The sequence below is a fragment of the Amaranthus tricolor genome, chromosome 13 (genome assembly GCF_026212465.1).
Source record: "Amaranthus tricolor cultivar Red isolate AtriRed21 chromosome 13, ASM2621246v1, whole genome shotgun sequence".
Lineage (NCBI taxonomy): Eukaryota > Viridiplantae > Streptophyta > Magnoliopsida > Caryophyllales > Amaranthaceae > Amaranthus > Amaranthus tricolor.
Window position 1 is genome coordinate 6,683,133 of NC_080059.1, and position 21,766 is coordinate 6,704,898.

General features: G+C 28.9%; 2 protein-coding genes across 2 annotated transcripts; both read right to left on the bottom strand.

Annotated features, from left to right (window-relative positions):
• Positions 1-525: 525 nt before the first annotated feature.
• LOC130797847 (transcription factor ICE1-like) lies at positions 526-5,379 on the bottom strand. Its single transcript, XM_057660633.1, has 4 exons — positions 4,049-5,379; positions 1,472-1,693; positions 1,172-1,342; positions 526-939 (listed from the first exon to the last, which is right to left on the bottom strand). Exons 1-4 carry the CDS (start codon positions 5,183-5,185, stop codon positions 838-840), a joined length of 1,632 nt encoding a protein of 543 aa, XP_057516616.1. The 5' UTR covers positions 5,186-5,379; the 3' UTR covers positions 526-837.
• A 5,501-nt stretch (positions 5,380-10,880) lies between these two features.
• On the bottom strand, positions 10,881-20,699 carry LOC130797848 (laccase-7). The gene is made up of 6 exons (XM_057660634.1): positions 20,610-20,699; positions 18,580-18,731; positions 17,137-17,381; positions 15,795-15,923; positions 12,524-13,480; positions 10,881-11,011 (listed from the first exon to the last, which is right to left on the bottom strand). Exons 1-6 carry the CDS (start codon positions 20,697-20,699, stop codon positions 10,881-10,883), a joined length of 1,704 nt encoding a protein of 567 aa, XP_057516617.1.
• Between the last annotated feature and the right edge of the window lie 1,067 nt (positions 20,700-21,766).

Here is a 21,766-nt window from a genome sequence, read left to right on the forward strand (position 1 = left end):
AGATAAGTCTCAATTTTCATTTAGGGATACTTAAGGACATGCTTAATGTTGAATATTTCATATTGAGCTACTCTTGTGACAGACCGTTTCTCTGCAAGACGACTACAAAACAAGAAATACATATGCTAATAATAAATTAGTTGGGCTATTCTGCCCATATATAGAGAGCATAAGTCATGCTGACTTCAGTTTTATAGAGTTGAAAATTTTCCAATTTCCAATACATAATTGAAGTCAAACCAATGTTCCGAATTCCTAATACATAATCACAAGGAAAAGGTCAATAGTAATTGAGATTAGAGATGGTTATATGTTGAATGGATTTTGAGTCGATCTAGCCTAAATCCAATCCATTTATTTTGAGAAGATTCAAATTCAGTTTTATAGAGTTGAAAAATTTTGAGATTAAACTCTTAATTTTTTGAGGGAATTGAAAATTAATGTACTTTTCTTCCAATTTTTTAATTATAGAATAATTAGATCTGAACAAAGCGAATAAAAATTATCCTCTTTGATTCCTTCGCATTCATTTTCATCCCCAATTCTTTTGCATCCAAGTAAGAGAAACAATTTCTCAATTTCCATCTCCATTCATTCCCCGCATTCCTTTTCATCCAAACATAACTATAAAAACGATTATGCATAAAACAAAAGCCACACACATTGAAAATAAGGATAGTTTAAACCAAGAAAAGCCATCATAATGACCATTACAACATCCCATCTTACACTAAAATAGTTCTTAGAAGGGGAAAACAAACAATTATAGAAATTATCCAAGCTATAAATCATCTTCTTGAATCCAAATTTTTGAACTGTTGGTAATTGCAATATGTTTCACATATTGCAATTATTTGCTACGGTCGAGCCATTGAAGGTTACTAAATCTAACAGCAGCGCTTTGACTTGGTCCGGGTGCAGATCCTGCCCTTCCTTGCACTGCCAAAAACAATTACAAAAAACCCGATCAGTTTGATTAGCTTCTCGGGGACACAACAGCTTCTAAATAGTGAATCAACGGCAAATATAACTGTCACGATTCATGATCGTTTCATTGTCAAACGACAAGTCCATCTATGACGGAATGCCATGATCAGAGAGTTACAGTTAACAGCATATGATGCAATGTAATCCTCACATTTCCGCAATAAAAGAAAGTAGAGAAAATAACCTCAGCGCGGAATATATCCATAGCAAACCCATTAAAGCAGCTAATGACGGCCTGTTGGATGTCCAGCCCAAGACCATCCAAAGTCCTCATTGTAGACAGCAAGAGGCCCGGTCTGCGACCGCAAAACATGTGGATGTTGACGGCTCTTCCTTCCCTTAACCTTACCTCAATCTACAAAATCAAAGATTTCAGAATGTAGAACATAGAATCTTGTATATACTCATGATTTTGAGGGCGTATTAATTGAGTAAGATAGTAAAGTCGATGTAGTGAAAACGAGAACACAGACCATGAACTCACCCTTGCAGGTTGACCATTAGGACTCGGCAATGAGGTGGGGCAGAGTTCTTCCTTGATTCGAGATGGCAGGTTTGGAAGTGTAGGAGTTAAGGGATGGAGATTTGTTGTCTGTGTCAACGAAGGAGGAGGGGTCGACTCCAGTTCGTTGTGGAGATCGTTAATCTTTTGCAACAGCTCTTTCAGATATTCGATTGCGTCCCCAAGTATCGAAGCCCGATCCATCTGTAAATCGTTTTAGAAAGAGCAAATGATGGTAGTTCTAGAAAGAGCAAGCGTAAAGCAGCAAAGTTCTGTTAGCATCAGCAAGCAAAACAGGAAATTTACTGCAGCTTCTCCAAACATCAGCCTTATTCTTGGATCATTACATAATTATAAGTAAACATCTTAAAGTATATTTAACAGTTGAGTCATTGTCGTTTTTGTTCGATTCATCGAAATATGCTCTTTGAGTTACAGCACTGAAGCATAGGCAGAAAACATAAATGTAACTGCAAAAAATGTCTCCTAATCACTAAAGTCAAAGTCAGCAATCCAGACCCAGCATCCCGCACAAGACAGGGTCCGAAGTGTGGGGAGAGTAGGATAGCGGGCAAATCATACCTGTGCCCCACCCACAGGACTATAGGAGCATAATTCCGGGTCCCTAAAGTAAATTTTGGTAAGCACTATGACGATAAAGAAGTTTGAATTTAAAATTTACCGGCCTTGATACCACACAATTCAATCGTCAAACTTCGGTAATCATTTACGATCAAATTTATGTATTGTTCAAAATTTGAATCATACTCATTTAGCTTTTAGATTTCATATTAATTGTTTCACTGTTTGAGCACTTTTGAGTCCCCAAGTATTTAAATCACTATTGTAAAAAGAAGGAAGCGGAAAACCACCCTGTCAAGGAACCAGCTCAACTAAAAGTTTAAACTACTGGTTGAAGCCTTATGTTCTATACTAAATCACGCTCCTCCCACGGGAACCCTTTGGGCTAGAAGTGTGAATGGTTTTCTCATAGATTGCACTAAATATCCCTCTTTGAAATGAGGGGTTGATGAGATTCGAACCCGTGAGCTTCCTTCACATTGGTGTCTGATACCATGTTAAGGACCTAACTCAATCAAATAGCCCTAAAATACGTTATATGCTCTAGCGCACCCAACTTACAATAACATAGAAGAAGCAAGATTCTATGGGAGTAAATGAACACATCAGCAGAACTAAATCTGAAAAACTAGCATTTATATGATTATTTCCCTAGAAGATAAGGATCCAGTTTAAGTAATTGAAAGGCAACAACAACAATCAAGGTTAAAAGTAAAGAACAAGATTAAATCTTTATTTAATTTAGTACACTGATGAAGAAGTGTTTGTAATGTAAGTTCATTTGCAGGACAATGGTCCACTTGTAGAAGTAACATTAATAAGTAGCCACCAGCTTCATGTGAGTTAATTTATTGCTAGCTCCTTTATATGCATTAACACCAAGAGGAACGTTGCAACCAATGATTTAATGTATATAAAGAATAATAAAGATATCATTTCCACTACACAAAAAAAGATTTGCTGTGGAAATCTGCAGCATCATCCATGGTAGAATAACTATACTCCTAGTCCTACTCCTACTAACTTAATTCTACTCACTAAACTCACGAGATCATAACTCAAAGCAAAATTCTAAGTTCTAGCATTGTCAAGCTACCAACTCAACCAACATATTTTTATTCAGTTGGTTCTTTAACACAGTAACATGACAAAATGTTACCGTTTCAAATTCACCCACCTCTTCAAAGGGATGTTATAGAAGGGTACTTAAAATAAGAAGAATGAGAAGGATTTTTCACGGTCACTATATTTATACAAAAAAATACTATGTTATGAATTATGAACATTCTTTATATTTACATAGTGACTTTTACAATTATGTGCTTTTAGCTCGATCATGACTATGGATTTTTTTTATCTTATTGAAATTAAGGGTGTAGAGTAGTTCTTATCCTTCTTATTTTGAACACCCTTCTTATTGATCCCTTCTATATATATATATATATATATATATATATAAGCCATCTACCACAAGACATTTACTCTGTTTCAAATTGTATCAAAGCATAAAAGCAAATTAAAAATAAGAGGCGGATTTTAAAATAAGAAAACAGTTATATGCTTAGGTTCTTTATATTATTCTTAATCTATAGGTTAAAATTAAAAGAAATACTTCTACAAAATATACTCCCTCTAGGCCTCTTATTTTCTTTTAAAACTATACCTTATTGACTCTTTAATCGTATATTATTCGTAATTTATAAGTTAAAATATACTCAATTGAAATCTTATTTGAATTGATGTAAATTTTATTAATATTAATTTTTTATAGGTTTTAATTTTACACGACAAGAGATTGAGCATAATTAAATGAGACACCTAGGCTGAATAAGAGCGGTATAATGTGCCATACGACTACGATCATCAACATAAGTTTTTAGTCAAGTTATTCAATGATAAGTAGCATTAAGGATTTTCAATGAATTTATTTTCACAAGAAAATAATAAAAAGTTGAGGAAAAGAATAATTTTTTTCACCTTGCTAATCTTAGGGACAACGGAACGCAGCATGTAGAGTCTATCATTAAGCTTCTTCCGGCGGCGGCGTTCCGCCATTAAATTCTTAGCTGGTAGTCCTTTCTTCTTCCCCTTTGAATCACCACCAGTAACAGTACTATTATTATTTGAATTAGTTCCACCATTTTTGGGTCCGTCAGCAAAATTGTTATTCTCAGTAAAATCATCAGAATCATAATTAAAACCAGACCCATCAATACTAACACTATCTAAAACACCCACATTACCAAATTTCCTTTTCTTTTCATTTTCTTCACCGGAATTGAACTTTGAACAATCTCCTTCAACCCCATTTGAAATCAACCCAGAATCTGTTCCAGAATTCAGCAAATTCCCAGAATTATTACCACTAAAAACATTCTTCCGAGCAGCTCTTTTCTGAAAAAGGGTAGGTTGTGCACCAACAGGTGCAGAATTATCAAGGGGTTTCAATAGTTTTGAAGTCCTATTAACAAACATTGAATTGCCTAATCCTTCTTCGAAACCTCGAAATCGAGATACTGAACTTGAACCACTCTTAAAACCCTCATTTTCAGCTAATTGAACCAAATGGGTAGATGAAAAATGATGGTTATTCCCCAAATTAGGACTACCCATATCATTTTGTGGACTAAATTCACTAAACCCGCCCAAAACACCACCATTTCCTCTGTTAAGCAAATCTGGAATTTGGGGATGAGTATGATTTTCCTGGAAAAACCCATTACTAGTCCCACATCCAAGACCAAACCCTTGAGGCAAAGAGTTATTAAAAATGGTGGGTTTTGATGAAAACAAGTAAGGAACAGAAGATGGGTCAAGTGTAGTTGAATTAAAAACAGAGGGAGAAGCAGAACAAGAAGAAGAATCAATTGGGTTCAAAAGCAAATTATCAGTACTCTCATTTGTTGAAAAATTGATTGAATTTGGATTAATGTTAGTATCAAACCAATCATTTTCAACTTCAAGCATTGATTTGAGAGAAGAAAGAGAAGCAACATCAACATTATCAACAATATCTTCTCTATTTTCACAAGGATTTCTGTTCCATGTAAGAGATGAATCTTCTTCATCTCCTCTATCACCAATCCAACCAACAGAATTTGGTCCTGATAACATTTTTTTACAATTGGAATTGGAATGAAGAAGAAGGAAGAAGGAAAAAGAAAGGATTTAGAGGTAAAGGAGATTTGTTTTAGTGAGAAGAGCAAGGAATGATGTGAGGGTGACAATGGTGTTTATAGAGAAGAAGAAACTACTGCCTTTTGCTGAAGCTACTTCGAACGTTACAGTAGTTTGTTACAAATCTTGCTGATTTTGATTTGTTTTTTGCCTTTTTATATTGGGATTTGTTAACTATAATCATTGCTATTTTGCTTTTTTTTTTTAATATTTATTTTATTTGTCTCGATAGATTTGAAACAAAGAGAAATAATTGGATTTTTAATAAATCGGTAATAAATACTGAAAAAGTATGAATTAATACAAAATGAGTACTGACGAAATATTAATTACTCTTTTTGTCCTTTTGAATTTGCACCATAATACTAAAAAAAAGTCAAATTTTATGATACAAACTCAAAGAACTAGAGAAAGTAACTCGTAGTGCGTCATTATATTATGTACTTACTCCTAATTTTTCTTAAAAAAAATATATCAAATATGTTTAATAAATGACTTTTGGCTACAATTATTAACTATAATATGAAAAAATTGACTGATAAGTCAATTGTTATAGTCTTATAAAGATGTTTGGTAAAAATTAGTTGTTGATAATTGATTATTTATTAGAAGAAAATTCATAGTTAAAAACGCCAAAAGTAAACAAATTACTTATCACCGTTTTTTTATTTTAGTTTTTCAGTTGAATTATAAGTTATTTACCAAAAAATATTTATATTTATTTGACTAGTCAATAGCCAAAAACAAACAAAAAAAATAAAAAAGTTATTTATCAAAAAAGCCAATTAACTCATGATAAAAAAAGTCATCTGATATCTAAAATAGAAATAACAATCGATAAATACATAAAATGTTGATGAAATACCACCCCTAAACTAATAAAACCACTATCATTCTGAGTGAGATATAACATTTTTCCATATCAATTTTTCATTTTACTATTATTTTATATCTTATCATATTCTCATGTAAGATTTATTGCTATCTTCTTAAAATCTTTTTATTCAAAAGTCTAATAAAAGTTGATAGTTGAAGCTTAAAATTTTTTGTATTTAATTAATAATAAAGATTGATTTTTGGTTGAACATTACATTAGCTTGTTATAATTATTGTAGATTTCTATTTACTTTATAGTTTTTCTTAATAACGTGTTTTATGGAAAGTGTAGTGATTGCTATTTTACTTTTTATAATTATCAGTTATGTCATTATAATTATTAGTTACGTCAATACATTATGTAACTGCATGTAAATTACTTTTCTATTTTTATGAATTTGTCTCATTATAACTCTTAGACATCGTAGGGTAACTAGGGCAAATTTATAGGGATATAGGAACATAATGCTTAGGTGCCAAAATTTATTCAAAATTCATTTGGGTGACATATGTTAAAACTTACACCGTTTATCAAAGGAGTTATAAGGTGAAGTTTAAGGTACAGTTAAACTGAGTAGGTTTTATGTTCTATCATACTCTCTCATACAAGAACTTTTTAGTTGACTTGGTTTCTAATGACATATAAGACTACCATTGAACTAATAGTATAGCAAATGATTCAAACTAAATAATAAATTGTGCATTTAATCATTCTTTACAATAATGGTTAATACTGTTGTTAATTCGGACATTATAATAGTTTGTTTATAATTATTGCAGATTTTAATATGATTTTTTACCTTTTCCAATAACAGATGATAGTAATAGCTCAATTACAGATTTTAACATTGAATCATTTATAAATTATTGCAATATAGTTTAGAGAAATAAACTTATTATATGTAATTCTCTCATGATGAGATGGTCTTATACAAGATTTATTATTATAAGAATCAAAAATAATTAAGTGAATGAAAAACACAATACTCTATTTTTTCACTTGTTTAATACATTACAGAACAAACGACAATAACAATACATTCCAATGAATTACTTGTTTAGTGTATTACACAACAAACGACAATAACAATACATTCCAATCTTAAATCATATACAATATGAAGGTTTTTCCCACTACAAGGAGGTTTATTAGTCGATTTGTTTCCTCCTTTAGTCCTTTTGTTTTCATAAATTTTTAATCCCAAATTCTTGTGGAAGACGGTCTCCTTAAGAGATTATTTTTAATTGGGTCGACCCATTTAAAATAACATAAATAAGCATTAAGAATGATATAAGTAGACATTTAAGATATTGAAGTAGAGTAAGGATACGGTAAGTAAACATTAAAGATAATGTAATTAAGCATTAAGAATACAGTAAGTAAGCATTAATTAGGGATGGTCATGGGGCGGGTCTGGCCAGACCCGGACCCGGACCCTTTTATTTTTTTGGATCCAGACTCGGACCCTATGGATCTGACGGGTCTAGGGTTCTTAATGGGTCTTATACAAAACCTCTTTGATTTGTCAAAATTGAACCTTTTTCGAGTCTTTTTGTATTTTTGTATCACAATCAAAAAGATACTTAGAATTCAGAACAATTATCAAGTAAATAAAAAAACAAATAATCAATGAAGCTTACTTACTTTAGTGATAGAAGAAGTATTATTCATTCATACTAATATTTTGTTCCAAGAAAAAAAGGTGGTGTTTGACCAAAAAACTGAATAAAACCTTCTCAATGTTCAGTAGGAGACTGAATGAGCAAATTCAAAGACCGACATCATCGAAATCAAATCTGGGTTTTTCGTAGTTTGTTCTACATTTTGAAATCTGATAAAATTCTGAAAAAAAATACCTTGTTCCAATTGAGAGCAAAAATCAAATTTGGGTTTTCGTAGACACTAAATCAGCTCGCATCCAAACCTTGAAGCTTTGTAAATGAAAGAACACAAAAATTAAACAGAAAGGTGGTTTTTACCTCAATCTGTTCTTCTTGCAGAGGCCAGAGTTTATGGCGATTCTGAGATAGAACACAAAGCAAAGCAAAATTCCATTAGATCTCAAGTAAAATTTAGGCATCAATTCAAAGCAATAAATTTAAAAGACCTAATTCAAAATATAAAATTTAAAAGTTTAGGGTCCGGGTCTTCACCTTAGGACCCGAACCCGGACCCGTCAGATTTTTTTTGGATCCAGACACGGATCCGGATCCGATGGGTCTCAAAAATTAAGATCCAGACCCTTAAAAAAGGGGCGGGTCCAACAGGGTCCTGGACCCATAACCATCCCTAGCATTAATCATTAATGGGTTGAGTTTAAAATACTTCTCTAAAAGAGACGATCTCTCAAGACACTAACTGATTCTGATTTTACAATCTATAAAGGGAAAAAGTCACAAACATATACAGACTTGTAGATATGATAATTTTGTGTTGCAACAAATAATGTTTTGCTTCCACAATGAAAGCCATAGCTAAACCCCATGTTAAATGCACATCTAGATGACAATGCATTAGCCGTACTCCTACACATATTTTTATGATAAAGCATTATTATGTTGATTCGAGTCAGGGGTTTTGAGTCCGTTTAATTAGGAATTTGTGTTCACATAGAATTTTATAAAATTTTGAATTAATTATGAAGCCGAGTCAAAGTTGAGTTCGATTACAATGTCGAATAAATGTCGGGTAATTGAGTCTATTTTAAATGCTTCCAAGGCTTTAAGGCTATTTTATTCGATAAAATAGTATTAGAGTTTAATTTTCACCACATACAAGACACTGTTAATTTAGTCTTTTCCGCCTTAAACCAATAAAAAAAACTTGTAAATCCAGTTGATTGTATAATTACTCGATCCATTTTAGTCAACTAGAGTCTAGAAGTCGAAAGATTGAATAAATAAGCTGTATTATAAAAAAAATTCTCAAAATAAGTTTTAAAAACTTTTAATTCCCGAAATAAGCGTCTTTATATACAGCTTAAGTTCAGGTTTGTTCGTTGATACTAACAATGAACAACAGAAAAAAATCACTTTATTCACTGTTAATAACCACGAACAAAGAGGCATAATATCATAACATTTGAAGGGACAAAAAAATTTTAAACAAAATTTATTCTCTGTTATCTACAGCGAACAAACTATTTGATATTTTTTTCAAAAGTCCAATAAGTTGATGGTTGAAGCTCAAAATCTTTTGTTTAATTAATAATAATGATTGTTTTTGGGTTGAACGTTACATTAGTTTGTTATAATCATTGTATCTTTATTTATTTTTTACCTTTTCTTAATGATGTGTTTTATGGAAAGTGTACTGATTGTTATTCTACTTTTATAATTATCAGTTATATTTGCTTTTTACAATTATCAGTTACATCATTATAATTATCAGTTAAAATAAAAAAAATACTTCTATTAAATATACTCTTTGTAGATGTCCTATTTTCTTTTGAAACTATACTGTTGACGTAATTATCATTTTTTCATTTAACTATTTGATATAACCTCAAAGAAAATCTAAATTGATGTTTGGAGCTCAATAATACAATTTTATATCTTATCATACTCTCATACAAGATTTAGTGCTATCTTCTTAAAATCTTTTTATTCCAAAGTCTAATAAGTTGATGGTTGAAGCTTAAAATATTTTGTATTTAATTAATAATAAATACTGCATTTTCGTTGAATGTTACATTAGCTTGTTATAATTATTGTAGATTTTTATTTACTTTATAACTTTTCTTAATAATGTGTTTTATGGAAAGTGTAATGATTGCTATTTTACCTTTTTTAATTATTAGTTACGTCATTATATTATGTAACTGCTTGTAAATTATTTTTTAGTTTTTATGAGTTTGTCTCATTATAACTCTTAGACATCGTAGGGTAACTAGAGCATAATGCCTTAGGTACCAAAATTTCATTCAAAATTCATTTGGGTGACATATGTTTAAACTTACATTGCTCGTCAAAGGAGTTATAAGGTAAAGTTTAAGCTATGGTTAAAGTCTAAATAAGTTTTATGTTCTATCATATTCTCTCATACAATAATTTTTTTAGTTGATTTGATTTCTAATGACATACTTCATAAGACTATCATTTTAACTAATAGTATAGCAAATAAGTCAAACTAAATAATAAATTTTGTATTTAATCAATCTTTACTGGTTAATCTATTAATTCGAACGTTATAGTAGTTTGTTATAATTATTGCAGATTCTAATATGATTTTTTACCTTTCCTAATAACAGATTTATGGAAGGTGTAATGATTGTTGATTTTACTTTTTTACGGTTATCAATTAATTTGGTATCATATGCATGGTATGACAAGTAAAATCATTAATTCAACAATGATGATAGTAATAGGTCAGTTACAATTTTAATATTGAATCATCTATAAACTATAGCAACATAGTTTAGAGAAATGAATTCATTATATGAGTTTTTCTCATTATGAGACGGTATCATATAAGATTTAGTGTTATAAAAATCACAAATATTTGAATGAATAAAAAACAATACTCTATTCATTCACTCGTTTGATACATTACACAACGACACATTCCAATCTTAATCATATACAACATGAAGGTTTTTCCCGCAACAAGGAGGTTTATATGCCAATTGGTTTCCTCCTTTTGTTTTCATAATTTTTTTTACAATTTTGTGTCACGACAAATAATGTTTTTATACAAAAGGGAATAATAAATAACTTGAAAATTAATTGTCAATATGAACGGAAATGAATAATGATATCAACATTTTGGCAAATCCTTTGGTGGTGGCGGAAGGGTTGATTCCGGTGTGCCGCCGTCTTCCACGATGAAAGCCATAGCTAAACCCCATGTTAGATGCACATCCAGATGGCAATGCAATAGCCACATTCCTACACGTCCAAACACAATCAATTATTCAATATTAGTTTCTATGATAAAGCTTAAAGCATTATGCATATACTGTTCATCCTGATTAGATGTTTCGAGTCGATTTTGTTTGGCCTTGTGTTTAAATTAATTTTTATAAAATTTTAAACTAATTTTAAAGACAAGTCAAAGTTGAGTTTAATTATAAAGTCGGATAAAAATTAAGTCACTAAGTCCAATTTGAATTACCTTTATATGTAGCATGTACTAAAGGCTTTAAGACTGTTTTTCCCAAAAAATTAACTCTATAATTACTCGATCAATTCAGTCAACTAGACTCTAAAAGTCATCCTAAAAATAGTTCTCCCATACGGGCCATATCCATCCCTATAAAATTCCAAATTTGTGGAATCATTTAAAGCCCAATTGTAGTAGGCTTAAGCCCGTAATAATTTTACTAATTGTTGGACGGTTGCGAAAATTGAAAATTTGAAATCAAAAAATAAAAAAATAAACCAAATAATCCAACTTTCAAACTTATTTCAAAAGTAAGCGTGAAATTCTCAAACCTGAGGTTTCGAGCTGTTCGCAGTTACTAACTGCAAACAAGTCAAAATAGCTGTTCGCAGTTAGTAACTGCGAACAGCTATTTTGACTTGTTTTGACCTGTTCGCAGTAGTAATTGCGAACAACATGCTTTACAAAAACAGGTCAAAATAGCTATTCGCAATTACTAACTGCGAACAGCTATTTTATCTTTTTTGACCTGTTCGCAGTTATTAACTGCGAACAGCCCCAAACTTCAGGTTTGGGAATTTCACGCTTACTTTTGGAATAAGTTTAAAAGTTGGATTATTTGATTCATTTTTTGATTTTTTGACTTAAAGATTTCAAATTTTCGACGGTTGCTTGGGAGTTAGGACCCTTTAAACTTACATAGATTTTCAAGTAAGACGGTTTATCATTGTTAGTTGATTTAATATACACAAAGTTACAAACTTTCTTAAAATGATCGCTTAGGCCTTAAAATGATCACTTGCAGTTAATGATCATTTTGCATAGTTTAATAATGATTATTTATAATCTTAAAGCCATCACTTACGATATATATATATATATATATATATATATATATATATATATATATATATATATATATATATATATATATATATATATATATATATATATATATATGGGAGGGATCTAATGAGAAGCGGTTGAAAATGAGAAGGGTAAGAAGGATTCTACACCCTTGATTTTACTAAAATAATAAAAAATCTATGGTCACGATTGAACCAAAAACATATAATTGTAAAAATAACTATGTTACACAGAAAAATAACTATGAAATAATTTTTAAAATGTTCTTAATTTATAAGATAGTATCTTTTTTAAATATATAGTAACAAAACAAAATAAAACAAAATCTTTCTCATCCTTTTCATTTGATTATATATATATATATATATATATATATATATATATATATATATATATATATATATATATATATATAGCTTGAAAACAAATACCTGGGTTATTAGCTCGGAATCTAGCCACAGCCCAACCACCAGCAGGGACAGCAATAGTATTCCTAACTTGTGGATTCACAACATTAAACTTTTCACGATCAACAAACGGATCATAATTCCCAAATCCCTGAGCAAGAACCTGGAAATTAAAGCAATGTATATGCATAGGATGATTCTCAATTCCAATCAACGCATTATTCTGAAACACAATCTCAACCGTTGTATTATACTTCAATCTCTTCACCGTCGTCGATTTCTCCGTCATCAACAAATTCAAGTCAAAACTAACATTAGGGTTCGTATAATCGAACGGATTTAGAGGGTCATTAGGAAAACTAGCATTATAAACCCCAGAAAGATTATAATAATGTGCTTCTAATAATGATGTTGTAGTGGGTAATTGAAAGGAAAAATTACTAATACTGGCTGCTATACTCTGATTGAAAACGCCTAAACATGTAGAATTTCTCCCGCAAGCGATTAACCCTAACCCGATTGACATAAACATGTGTTCATCCACATCTACAATCGGTGGTTCCCAAAACGGGGCGGATCTTAACCCGGTTAGATTACTGAAGAATTTGTGGGCTGTTGGAGTGTCATTAAATGGTGGTAAATCGGGCATTATTGGGGAATTTTGAAATGTGGTGGTGTTTTTGTAGGTGAAGATTGCAGTAGTGGTGGTGTTGTCGAAAGGTACGCCTGATGCACTGGCGTATGGTTTGGCGGCGGCGTAGTATGATCCGGGTAAAGCGTTGGCTGTCATGAGAACGTCGACGGTTTGACCCGGACCCGTTAGTATGACATCGGTTTCGTACGGGTCTGTGTACATTGCATCAATGGCGACGACGGTGAAGGTGTGATTTGCTATCTTGAAGAAATGCTGGTTATTGAGTGCAGCATTGATTATGCGGAGTAAGTATGTTTTCCCATGGACTACCTCAAACTTGTTGGTTTCTGTAAATAGTAACAATGAACTGTAAATTATTAACCAAATAGGAATTTTTTAACCCTAATTAATTTTAAACTATGACCCTGGTAATTCACCTTTATCAATTAGTTATAGTCAAAAAAAAAATTAGCAATCAATCCCTTTAAAACCAATTAAATCACAAAAAATCAAGTGAACTAAACAAGACTTATGTAGACATACTAGTGTAGAAACTCGTATAATACACGTTTTTTTTAAGCATCTGCATACATGAACATATGGTGTTATATTCTCTAATGTACTCAATTTAACTATAAATAAATGTTAGTAAAAAATATTTTAATGGTAAACATATTGATTAAGATTAAATGTCATGTCAATTTTCTTTAGATTTAAATTTATTTCTTTAAGATTCTTACTTACGTATAAAATATTTTTTTAAAAAACAATTAATCTTTTTAAGATTTTTATTTTGGTATAAAAAATTAATGTAAAATTATACTTTAAATACTTACATAATTTAACATTAAATTCATTTAAAAAAATATATTATAATCATATTAAATATATTTCTATATTTTGTAAAACTCTAAAAAAATCGTCCCAGTTCTTTTATTCAGTTATACTACTATGATATAAACTTGCATGTAGACTTGTGCAATCAGTCACCTGCACGTACACAATTGGGGTTCTCCGAGGAGTAAGGTAAAGATGTAAACTTAATTAATTACGGAGAAGTATATATATGGATGACATCGAAACTAATAAATTAAAAAGTGTGCTTGAAAATTAAAGAATAAGTATGAATCATTCCCAAAAGGAAAAATATAGCAATTCTTATGACATAGACTAATTAAATAAATAAATAATTATACTAACTACTAAATTTACTGTATAGTAGCAAAAAGAAAGTTTGATTGTGCATGTCATTTATCTTTTTTTTTTTCATTGGTTAATATTAATGGAATTTAACTAATTTGTATTTTTTACACTTATTATATTTACAAATTTATATTTTTGAAAAAACTCATATATTAATAGATGCAATAAATCACAATTATTCCAATTGGACATTTGTATATAAATGCACTGTTTAAAAAATTATGATGGGGAAATATATAATGTACTGTGTAGAACATTATATATAGTCTGATAAAATTCTAAAATTATACCGCGTAAAAAATTATTTTACAAAATAAATTACATTTATTCCACTGTAATTGGCATTACACAATTTAGTAAGTTATACTGCAAAATTACACATTGTATAAAATTATACAACAATTTAGAAAATTGCTTGAAGTACATAATAACCCCTTCTTCAATCAATTTTTATTTGATATTATAATGACATAAAATTTAATTAATTGATCATTAAAACTAGTCATTTACTTTGTTAGACTACTATATTTACAATTTTAAATTTTAGAAAAATGTGAAGTATGGTTTACAATCTAAAATTTCATTAAAATATTAACGTATTTAAAAATTTGTATTCTAATATACAATAACTTTCATGAAGAGATAAAAATAAAAAATTAATAATGGTGTGTCAAGTTAAACATTTTGTAAATATTTACTTTATTCTTGCTTAAAATAGGTTATGTATGTGATCGAACTTATAAAAATAGGTTTACATAGGTTGGGTAATTGGGTCTATTTGGACTTATCCGACCCTTTTAAATATTACTTAATTAAGGGTAGAATAACAATTTTCAACGAACTGCTTACTCAATAGATATTGGTTTATGAGGTTATTAGATCCCACTTGACTTTTCCGACTCTTAAAATTAATATATATATATATATATATATATATATATATATATATATATATATATATAATTAACGAAAAACAATACAATGCTAGTACAGTATACTCTGACGACCTCGACATAGAAAGCAGAAAACAATATCTAGAATTGAAAGTGTACTTTTAGGACGAAAAAATTCAATCAATTTTCGGTTATACAAATTAACTTTGTTTACTTTGACTATGAACTTTTTAAATCCACTACTCTCTTCGTTTTCATATGTTTTTTCAAATAGAATTTATGAATTTTGGTGTTGAATTTTAATTACAATTTCTCATCGACTAGAAAAAAAAACATATTCACGTGAGATCATCTTAAATTCATCTCAATATATACTTTTTAAATATTAACTTTTTAAAATTTTTAAAAACTCAAAATTAAAATTACTTGATTTTAAAGTTTATATAGAAATCAGAAAAAAAAAATAGAAAAGAACATTTAAAAACACGAGGAGTATATGTCTAGATAAGCTACTTGTTCCACAAGTAACAGGTTTACTCGTATCGTGTGATTGTAAATGACTTACTGTTAGAAGAACATGGGTAGAGATCACCAGGTTGACCATTAATTGTGTAGGCATCAGATATATTTGGTGCTCCTCCAGTTGCCAGCCCTTCACCTTCAACTTCTAGAACATTAGAATTCCACCACTCTCCTGCAAAATGCTCAACTTTTTTTATTTTATTTACTCTTATAATTATTCTTTTGTAAAAAGACCCATTATAAAATACGTACTTATTTTATTAATTAACTAATATTGAAGATTATTTTTTTTAAAAGGGCTAACCAAAATAACTTTTATTTTAACAAGAATAAAGTTATGTGCGTCAGTGCGTATATTTATTTATGTAGCTTCCTTAAAATAAGAATATAGGTGAAACTCTTTTAATATTTTAACCGTTACTCCAATATATACTTCTTAGCAAATAAATTTAAATTCTTGCTTAAAAAAGTAATAATCCTCTTAACACAAATAAAATCGAATTTTATTGAAGTAATAACTTATTGGAGCTAGGCTCATCATAGGATTAATCCTAGAAAAGATTGTGAAATAATAATTGCTGACTCACCATGTCATGTCAACCTATAAGTGATTTTAAATTATTTTGTTAGGGTAAAGTTGGACATTTTATACAACCCTTTTTTTTTCAATGTGCACTTATGTATTTTTTACTAATTTATACATTATGGCGTGTGTCTATGGAACTTCTTTTGCTTTGCTTAACTATTTCTATAATAAACTATAAAATTAAAAAAATATATATTAATTAGTTCCAACATTACTTTCACTTAAGCCTATGAAAAATAAAATATATATTGCATGTATAAAGTTGAGTAGCGTAATTGTTTGAAATCCTCCAAAAAAATATTCATATATAATTACACTTGACTAGGTTGATCAAACTTATAACATCACATCAAATTAAGAAATATTGATAGTGAAACAAAAAATAAATAGTACTCCCTCCGTTCTTTTTTATTCTTCCACTTTGGGTTTTTCACACATATTAAGGAAAATAGAAGTTTTGGGTTGTAGTGGGTATTATTTTAATTAAATAGTAGTGTGAAGTAATGATTGTATTGGAAGTATGAGGTTGTAGTGGGTATTATTTTAATTAAATAGTAGTGTGAAGTAATGATTGTATTGAAAGTATGAGAGAAAAAATAATTATAAATAAAAGAAAAGGGGTACATTAAAAGAAAAGGGAGAGTTCTAAGGGGTGAAAATGGGATAAAAATTTTCTAAAAATAGAAAGTATTCTAAAGTGGAAGAACTTTTGAAACTACCCATTATAGTAATGTGGAAGATCAAAAAAAAACGGAGGGAGTAATATGGAATCATGATGCATTAATTCGATTTTGAATACCTATAATGATAGGAAACTCTTTGTAGGGCTTGGGAAAGGGGTATGATCGTCCTTTTCTTGGATGTATGATGAAAGCTCCATGAACAGTAGCTCGAAGCCATTTAGTATGAGCATGCCACCAAAGAGTTCCTTCTTGTTCTGTTACGTTAAATTTATAAGTGTATTTGTTTTCTGGTTTTATTGGACATTGTGTTACATATGATGGTCCATCTGCCCATGGACTTAACTTCTGAAAAACCCCATGCCTACACAAGTTTTAATTTTAGTTTTAGAAATTAGTAATGGGAAATAGAAAAAAAAAAAAAAAAGTTAGCAAAAACAACTTGTAAATATATACGAAAAATCTAATATATAAGTATACATATAAAATTATCAAAAAAATACATTAGTAACCTTGTTTTATTTCATGATATTCCTTACGTACTGTAATATACTTCTCATTTAGAATGTTCTAGTTTTAATTCTTTTCATTGACTGAAAGTATCAACGTTAAAACTATATATATATATATATATATATATATATATATATATATATATATATATATATATATAATAATGATAATAATTTTTAGGAAAATGATATATACAACCCTTTGGGCTGTATATAAGAAAGAATTTTGTATATTTTTTATATAATTAAGAATTTTGTATATTTTTTATATAATTCATTATTGTTTTTGCTTTGAAAACATAAAATTTAATTATATATTATTATTTTATTATTAATTCTTTATTGGGAATTAAAAATAACTATTAAACATATTAATTATTCCCAATTTTCTATATTAGATTCTTTTGAAAACCTAAAATTATTGATAATAAATATAATTTGCTAACTTTTATGTAAAATCTTAAAGGCAATCATTACCCTAATTTTTATATTCAATAAACTTAGATTAATTCAAGATGTTGACAAAAATGTTTGTATATGCATTTATTACTAATCATTGATCAATGTGCTAGTTGATTAAGTCGTTAATGTTTCATTGTGAATGATGAATATATTGATGAGATGTATTGGACATTAGTACATTAATTCTCTTAAGTATACTATCATTATTTAGTTTTTAATATAGAGTTGAGCAATTAAATTGTTAACGACTTAACTTCTTGCCTACCCAATGAAAATAGCTCTTTAAAATTATTTTTTATTTTTATTTATGTGAAACTAACTATTGGCTATGAAAATAACTTATGTGGTAATTTTATCATTAAGGATGGTAAGATTGCGTATATATAACTCTCTTAAACTCCTTGGTGGGAGCCATTTAATGACATTGGGATAATAAAATATTGTTATTATTGTCGTGTTGTAGTTAGAAAGCAAATATTACTTTTCCAGACAAGATTTTGCGTTTGGTTATCACCTAAGCCGCTAAATATCCACTTACCTCGACCTACCCTATAATATAAAAAAAAAAAAAAAGGCTTAAGTAATTACCAATGAATAGAAATATCATAAGGTGATTTATTGTAAACATGAACAATGAGTGTATCGGCCTCTCGAACACGAAGTAAAGGACCTGGTAGACTTCCATTTACCGTTGTAATCACTCGTCTCTCACATAATAATTCCACTGTTCGGTCTATCACCTGCAAAATAATTATAAAATACAATTAATATTGAGTGGGCACGTAACATTTTAATTTTTTTTTTTGAGTAGACGTAACATTTTAATTAGGTTTTAATAATTTAATTTCTTTCTCCGTTATAGTTTAAAAGCGTGAAAATCGAATTTTAAGAGTATTTTGAAAAGTGTATGGTTACTCTCCAATTGAAAAAATGTCTGATTTTCAACTATTTTTCTAAAAACATTCATTTAGAAAATATTTTTTGAAATCTCAAACGCATATATTTTTTCCATAAATAAGACATTCTAAATGAAATTAATATATTTTAAAAAAAAAGTAAATGAATTTTTCAAATTATAATGATTTAATTAAAGCTAATAATTATTTCAAAATAGCCTTCAATAATATTAAGCTAAGTATTTAAATTAAAATAAATAAATTTTTTTTAGTACAGTGATAACGGATTGAGAATAATTGGATTTTTTTTCAGTTGAAGTATGTATCAGACAGATTATGTGAGGACTAAGGACACACATAAATAGATTTGAAAATTGAAATAGATGTATATCCTCTTTGCTTATTAATTATGCATGCAAATAGAAATTAAGGGAAATCCCAACATTGAGTAATATCCCATTAATGCTTTAAACAGATACAGTAATTTTTTGGAAAAAGTTTCTAAAACTAGTACAAATTTTATTTCATCTAAATTTATAACATTAATCTTCAAAAAGATTCATAAAAGAAAATAAAAACAGTGTTTATGGCTAACTTAATTTAATTTACGGCCCATTTGATTATTGGTACTAAAAGGTGGTAGTGAGAATCATGATTTGTATCGTATAAATTTTAATTTTATGAAATGTTCAATGGTACGGTTAATAAAACTAATATTTTTATTTCATAATTTTCATTACTAATTAATACCATATTTTAGAGTGGTGGTGCATTTGAATTAGTTTTGTAAAGAAAATAAGTAATTATGAGGGAACAACTGAACAACCACAACCCTTAAACTTATAGAGATTTTTTTCTAATAAAATTACACTAATTTTTCGATATCATTTCCATTTCAACATTTAATATCAACCATCAAGCAGGCCATTATTTCAATTTATTGGAGAAAATGCCTCCAAAAATATATTAGGAGTATATTCCCTAGCTAACGAATTTTTTTTTTTTGAAAAGTTTTCATCTAGCGAGTCTAATGACTTCTTCATTTAGCATAAAATCCTTAAGCAAGTCAAGAAAGTAGGAGCTTAGAATCCCTTTATCCAATCACAATAATTTAATAAATGCAAATTTTAGAACTTGGATTAAGAAAATTATATAATCAGATAAAAAAAAGTATATAGATAATAATTCTACTATAGTTTATATAAAAGTACTATATTTGATAGTTTTATCTAAACCAAAAATTTATGTTAATGGCTGTAACTTCAAGATATCTTAATAATATACTTTATAACGCCTCCTCACATAGAAGTCTTTGAGATTCATCACAATTCACAAACCTTCCTCAATCCTCATATATACTACATTATACATGCTTAATATTTCATTTGAAATGAAGTACGGTTGCATTAGAATCAAACCAAGTCATGGCATTTGGTTACTTTAGCTCTAATACCGTTTCAAATAATAATCATTTAAACTAAAATTATAAGCTGAAAGTGGAGCCCTATGATATAATTACATTATGTCACCTATATATTTTACATTACGTTGCTGTAATAATCTGAAATAAAGAAACTTTCAGGCAAAGAAAAACATAACATAATTCGCCACAAAAATTATTTTAAAATAGTTTTAAATCAACTATAATTTACTTTTATCGATTCACAATGCGTGAAAAGAATAGAAACTCGAAAACAAGTTAATAGGGCAATGAGAAATTACATGAAATGTGTGTTCGACAACGCTTGATGAAGCCAATGAACATCGACGTAGTACCAAAAAGGAAATCAGCAGCAGAAAGGAACGCATCATAATATTCATAGAGTAAAACTTTATTACAAACCTTCCTAACAATTAATTAGTTTCAAGATTGAATAAATAAATAAAACTTTGTTGCATAATTTCAAGCAAAGAAAGGCAAAACTATATATAAAGATAGGGATTGGTGAAACACAACAAAATAATATATAATGTTTAGATTTTGACTTCAAATTAGCTAAGTTTAGTTTAACAAGGTTTAATTGGACCGTTTAATATTCTAAGTCTTATGGCAGCCAGAATGATATTTTCATGCACCATCTGATTTTGATTTGGTTGATGTCATTATCTTAATTACCTATGTTTGGCAAACGGGTAATAGTTAATAATTGATAATTGATTTAAGTAACTGATTTGACTAACTGATTTTATTAATTATTTTGATTGACTAATTAACTAGTTTAAAAATAGTTAATTCATAACAACTAGTTGTTTTAATCTACCAGTTAACCAAAGATTGACATTAGATGTTTGGCAAACGACTATTAATTGATAGTTGATAATTAATTTAAATGGATTATTTGACTAACTGATTATTAACTAGTTTGATCGGCTAAGTAACAACTAGTTCAAAAATAGTTAATTTATAATAATTAATTGTTTCAACCTACTAATAGCCAAAGACTGACATAGATATTTGGCAACCTAAACCCAAGCATCTCAAAAATAAGTTAAAATTATTTAATAAGTTATTTTACCGAACATCCTCTCGGTTAAAGTTTTCTCTAAAGATTAGCCAAGATTAATTATTCTTTAACGTGTAGTACCTTGAAATTTAATAAGTACTTATTTGTTGCGTTTTGAAAGTTCTTTTTTCAAATTATGTGCTTTTTTAGTTGGACTAACATTCATATTTTATGTATGGTTCTTTATATGATTTTAGTTCAATAATCTTTATGTTGTATAAATTAAAGCAATTATAGTGTAGGAAGTGATCTCTTACAATATAATAATGGATATTGTTAAGAGTATGGAGTCCATGGGAGGGTTTTAAACGTAGACTTACGACCCGTTTGGTTAGTGAGATTAAATGGTAGTAATGAAAATGATTTATAGTGTAA

What these genes read in the sequence shown, in the direction of transcription:
- LOC130797848 (XM_057660634.1), bottom strand. Translation starts at nt 20,699, where the DNA reads ATGATGCGTTCCTTTCTGCTGCTGATTTCCTTTTTGGTACTACGTCGA. An exon ending in TTGTCGAACACACATTTCAT is followed by an intron (nt 18,732 to 20,609) that starts GTAATTTCTCAT and finishes ATTATTTTGCAG; the next exon opens with GTGATAGACCGAACAGTGGA. An exon ending in AGAGTTTCCTATCATTATAG is followed by an intron (nt 15,924 to 17,136) that starts GTATTCAAAATC and finishes AGCATTTTGCAG; the next exon opens with GAGAGTGGTGGAATTCTAAT.
- LOC130797847 (XM_057660633.1), bottom strand. Translation starts at nt 5,185, where the DNA reads ATGTTATCAGGACCAAATTCTGTTGGTTGGATTGGTGATAGAGGAGAT. An exon ending in CTAATGGTCAACCTGCAAGG is followed by an intron (nt 1,343 to 1,471) that starts GTGAGTTCATGG and finishes TTGATTTTGTAG; the next exon opens with ATTGAGGTAAGGTTAAGGGA. An exon ending in TGGATATATTCCGCGCTGAG is followed by an intron (nt 940 to 1,171) that starts GTTATTTTCTCT and finishes TGTTTTTGGCAG; the next exon opens with TGCAAGGAAGGGCAGGATCT.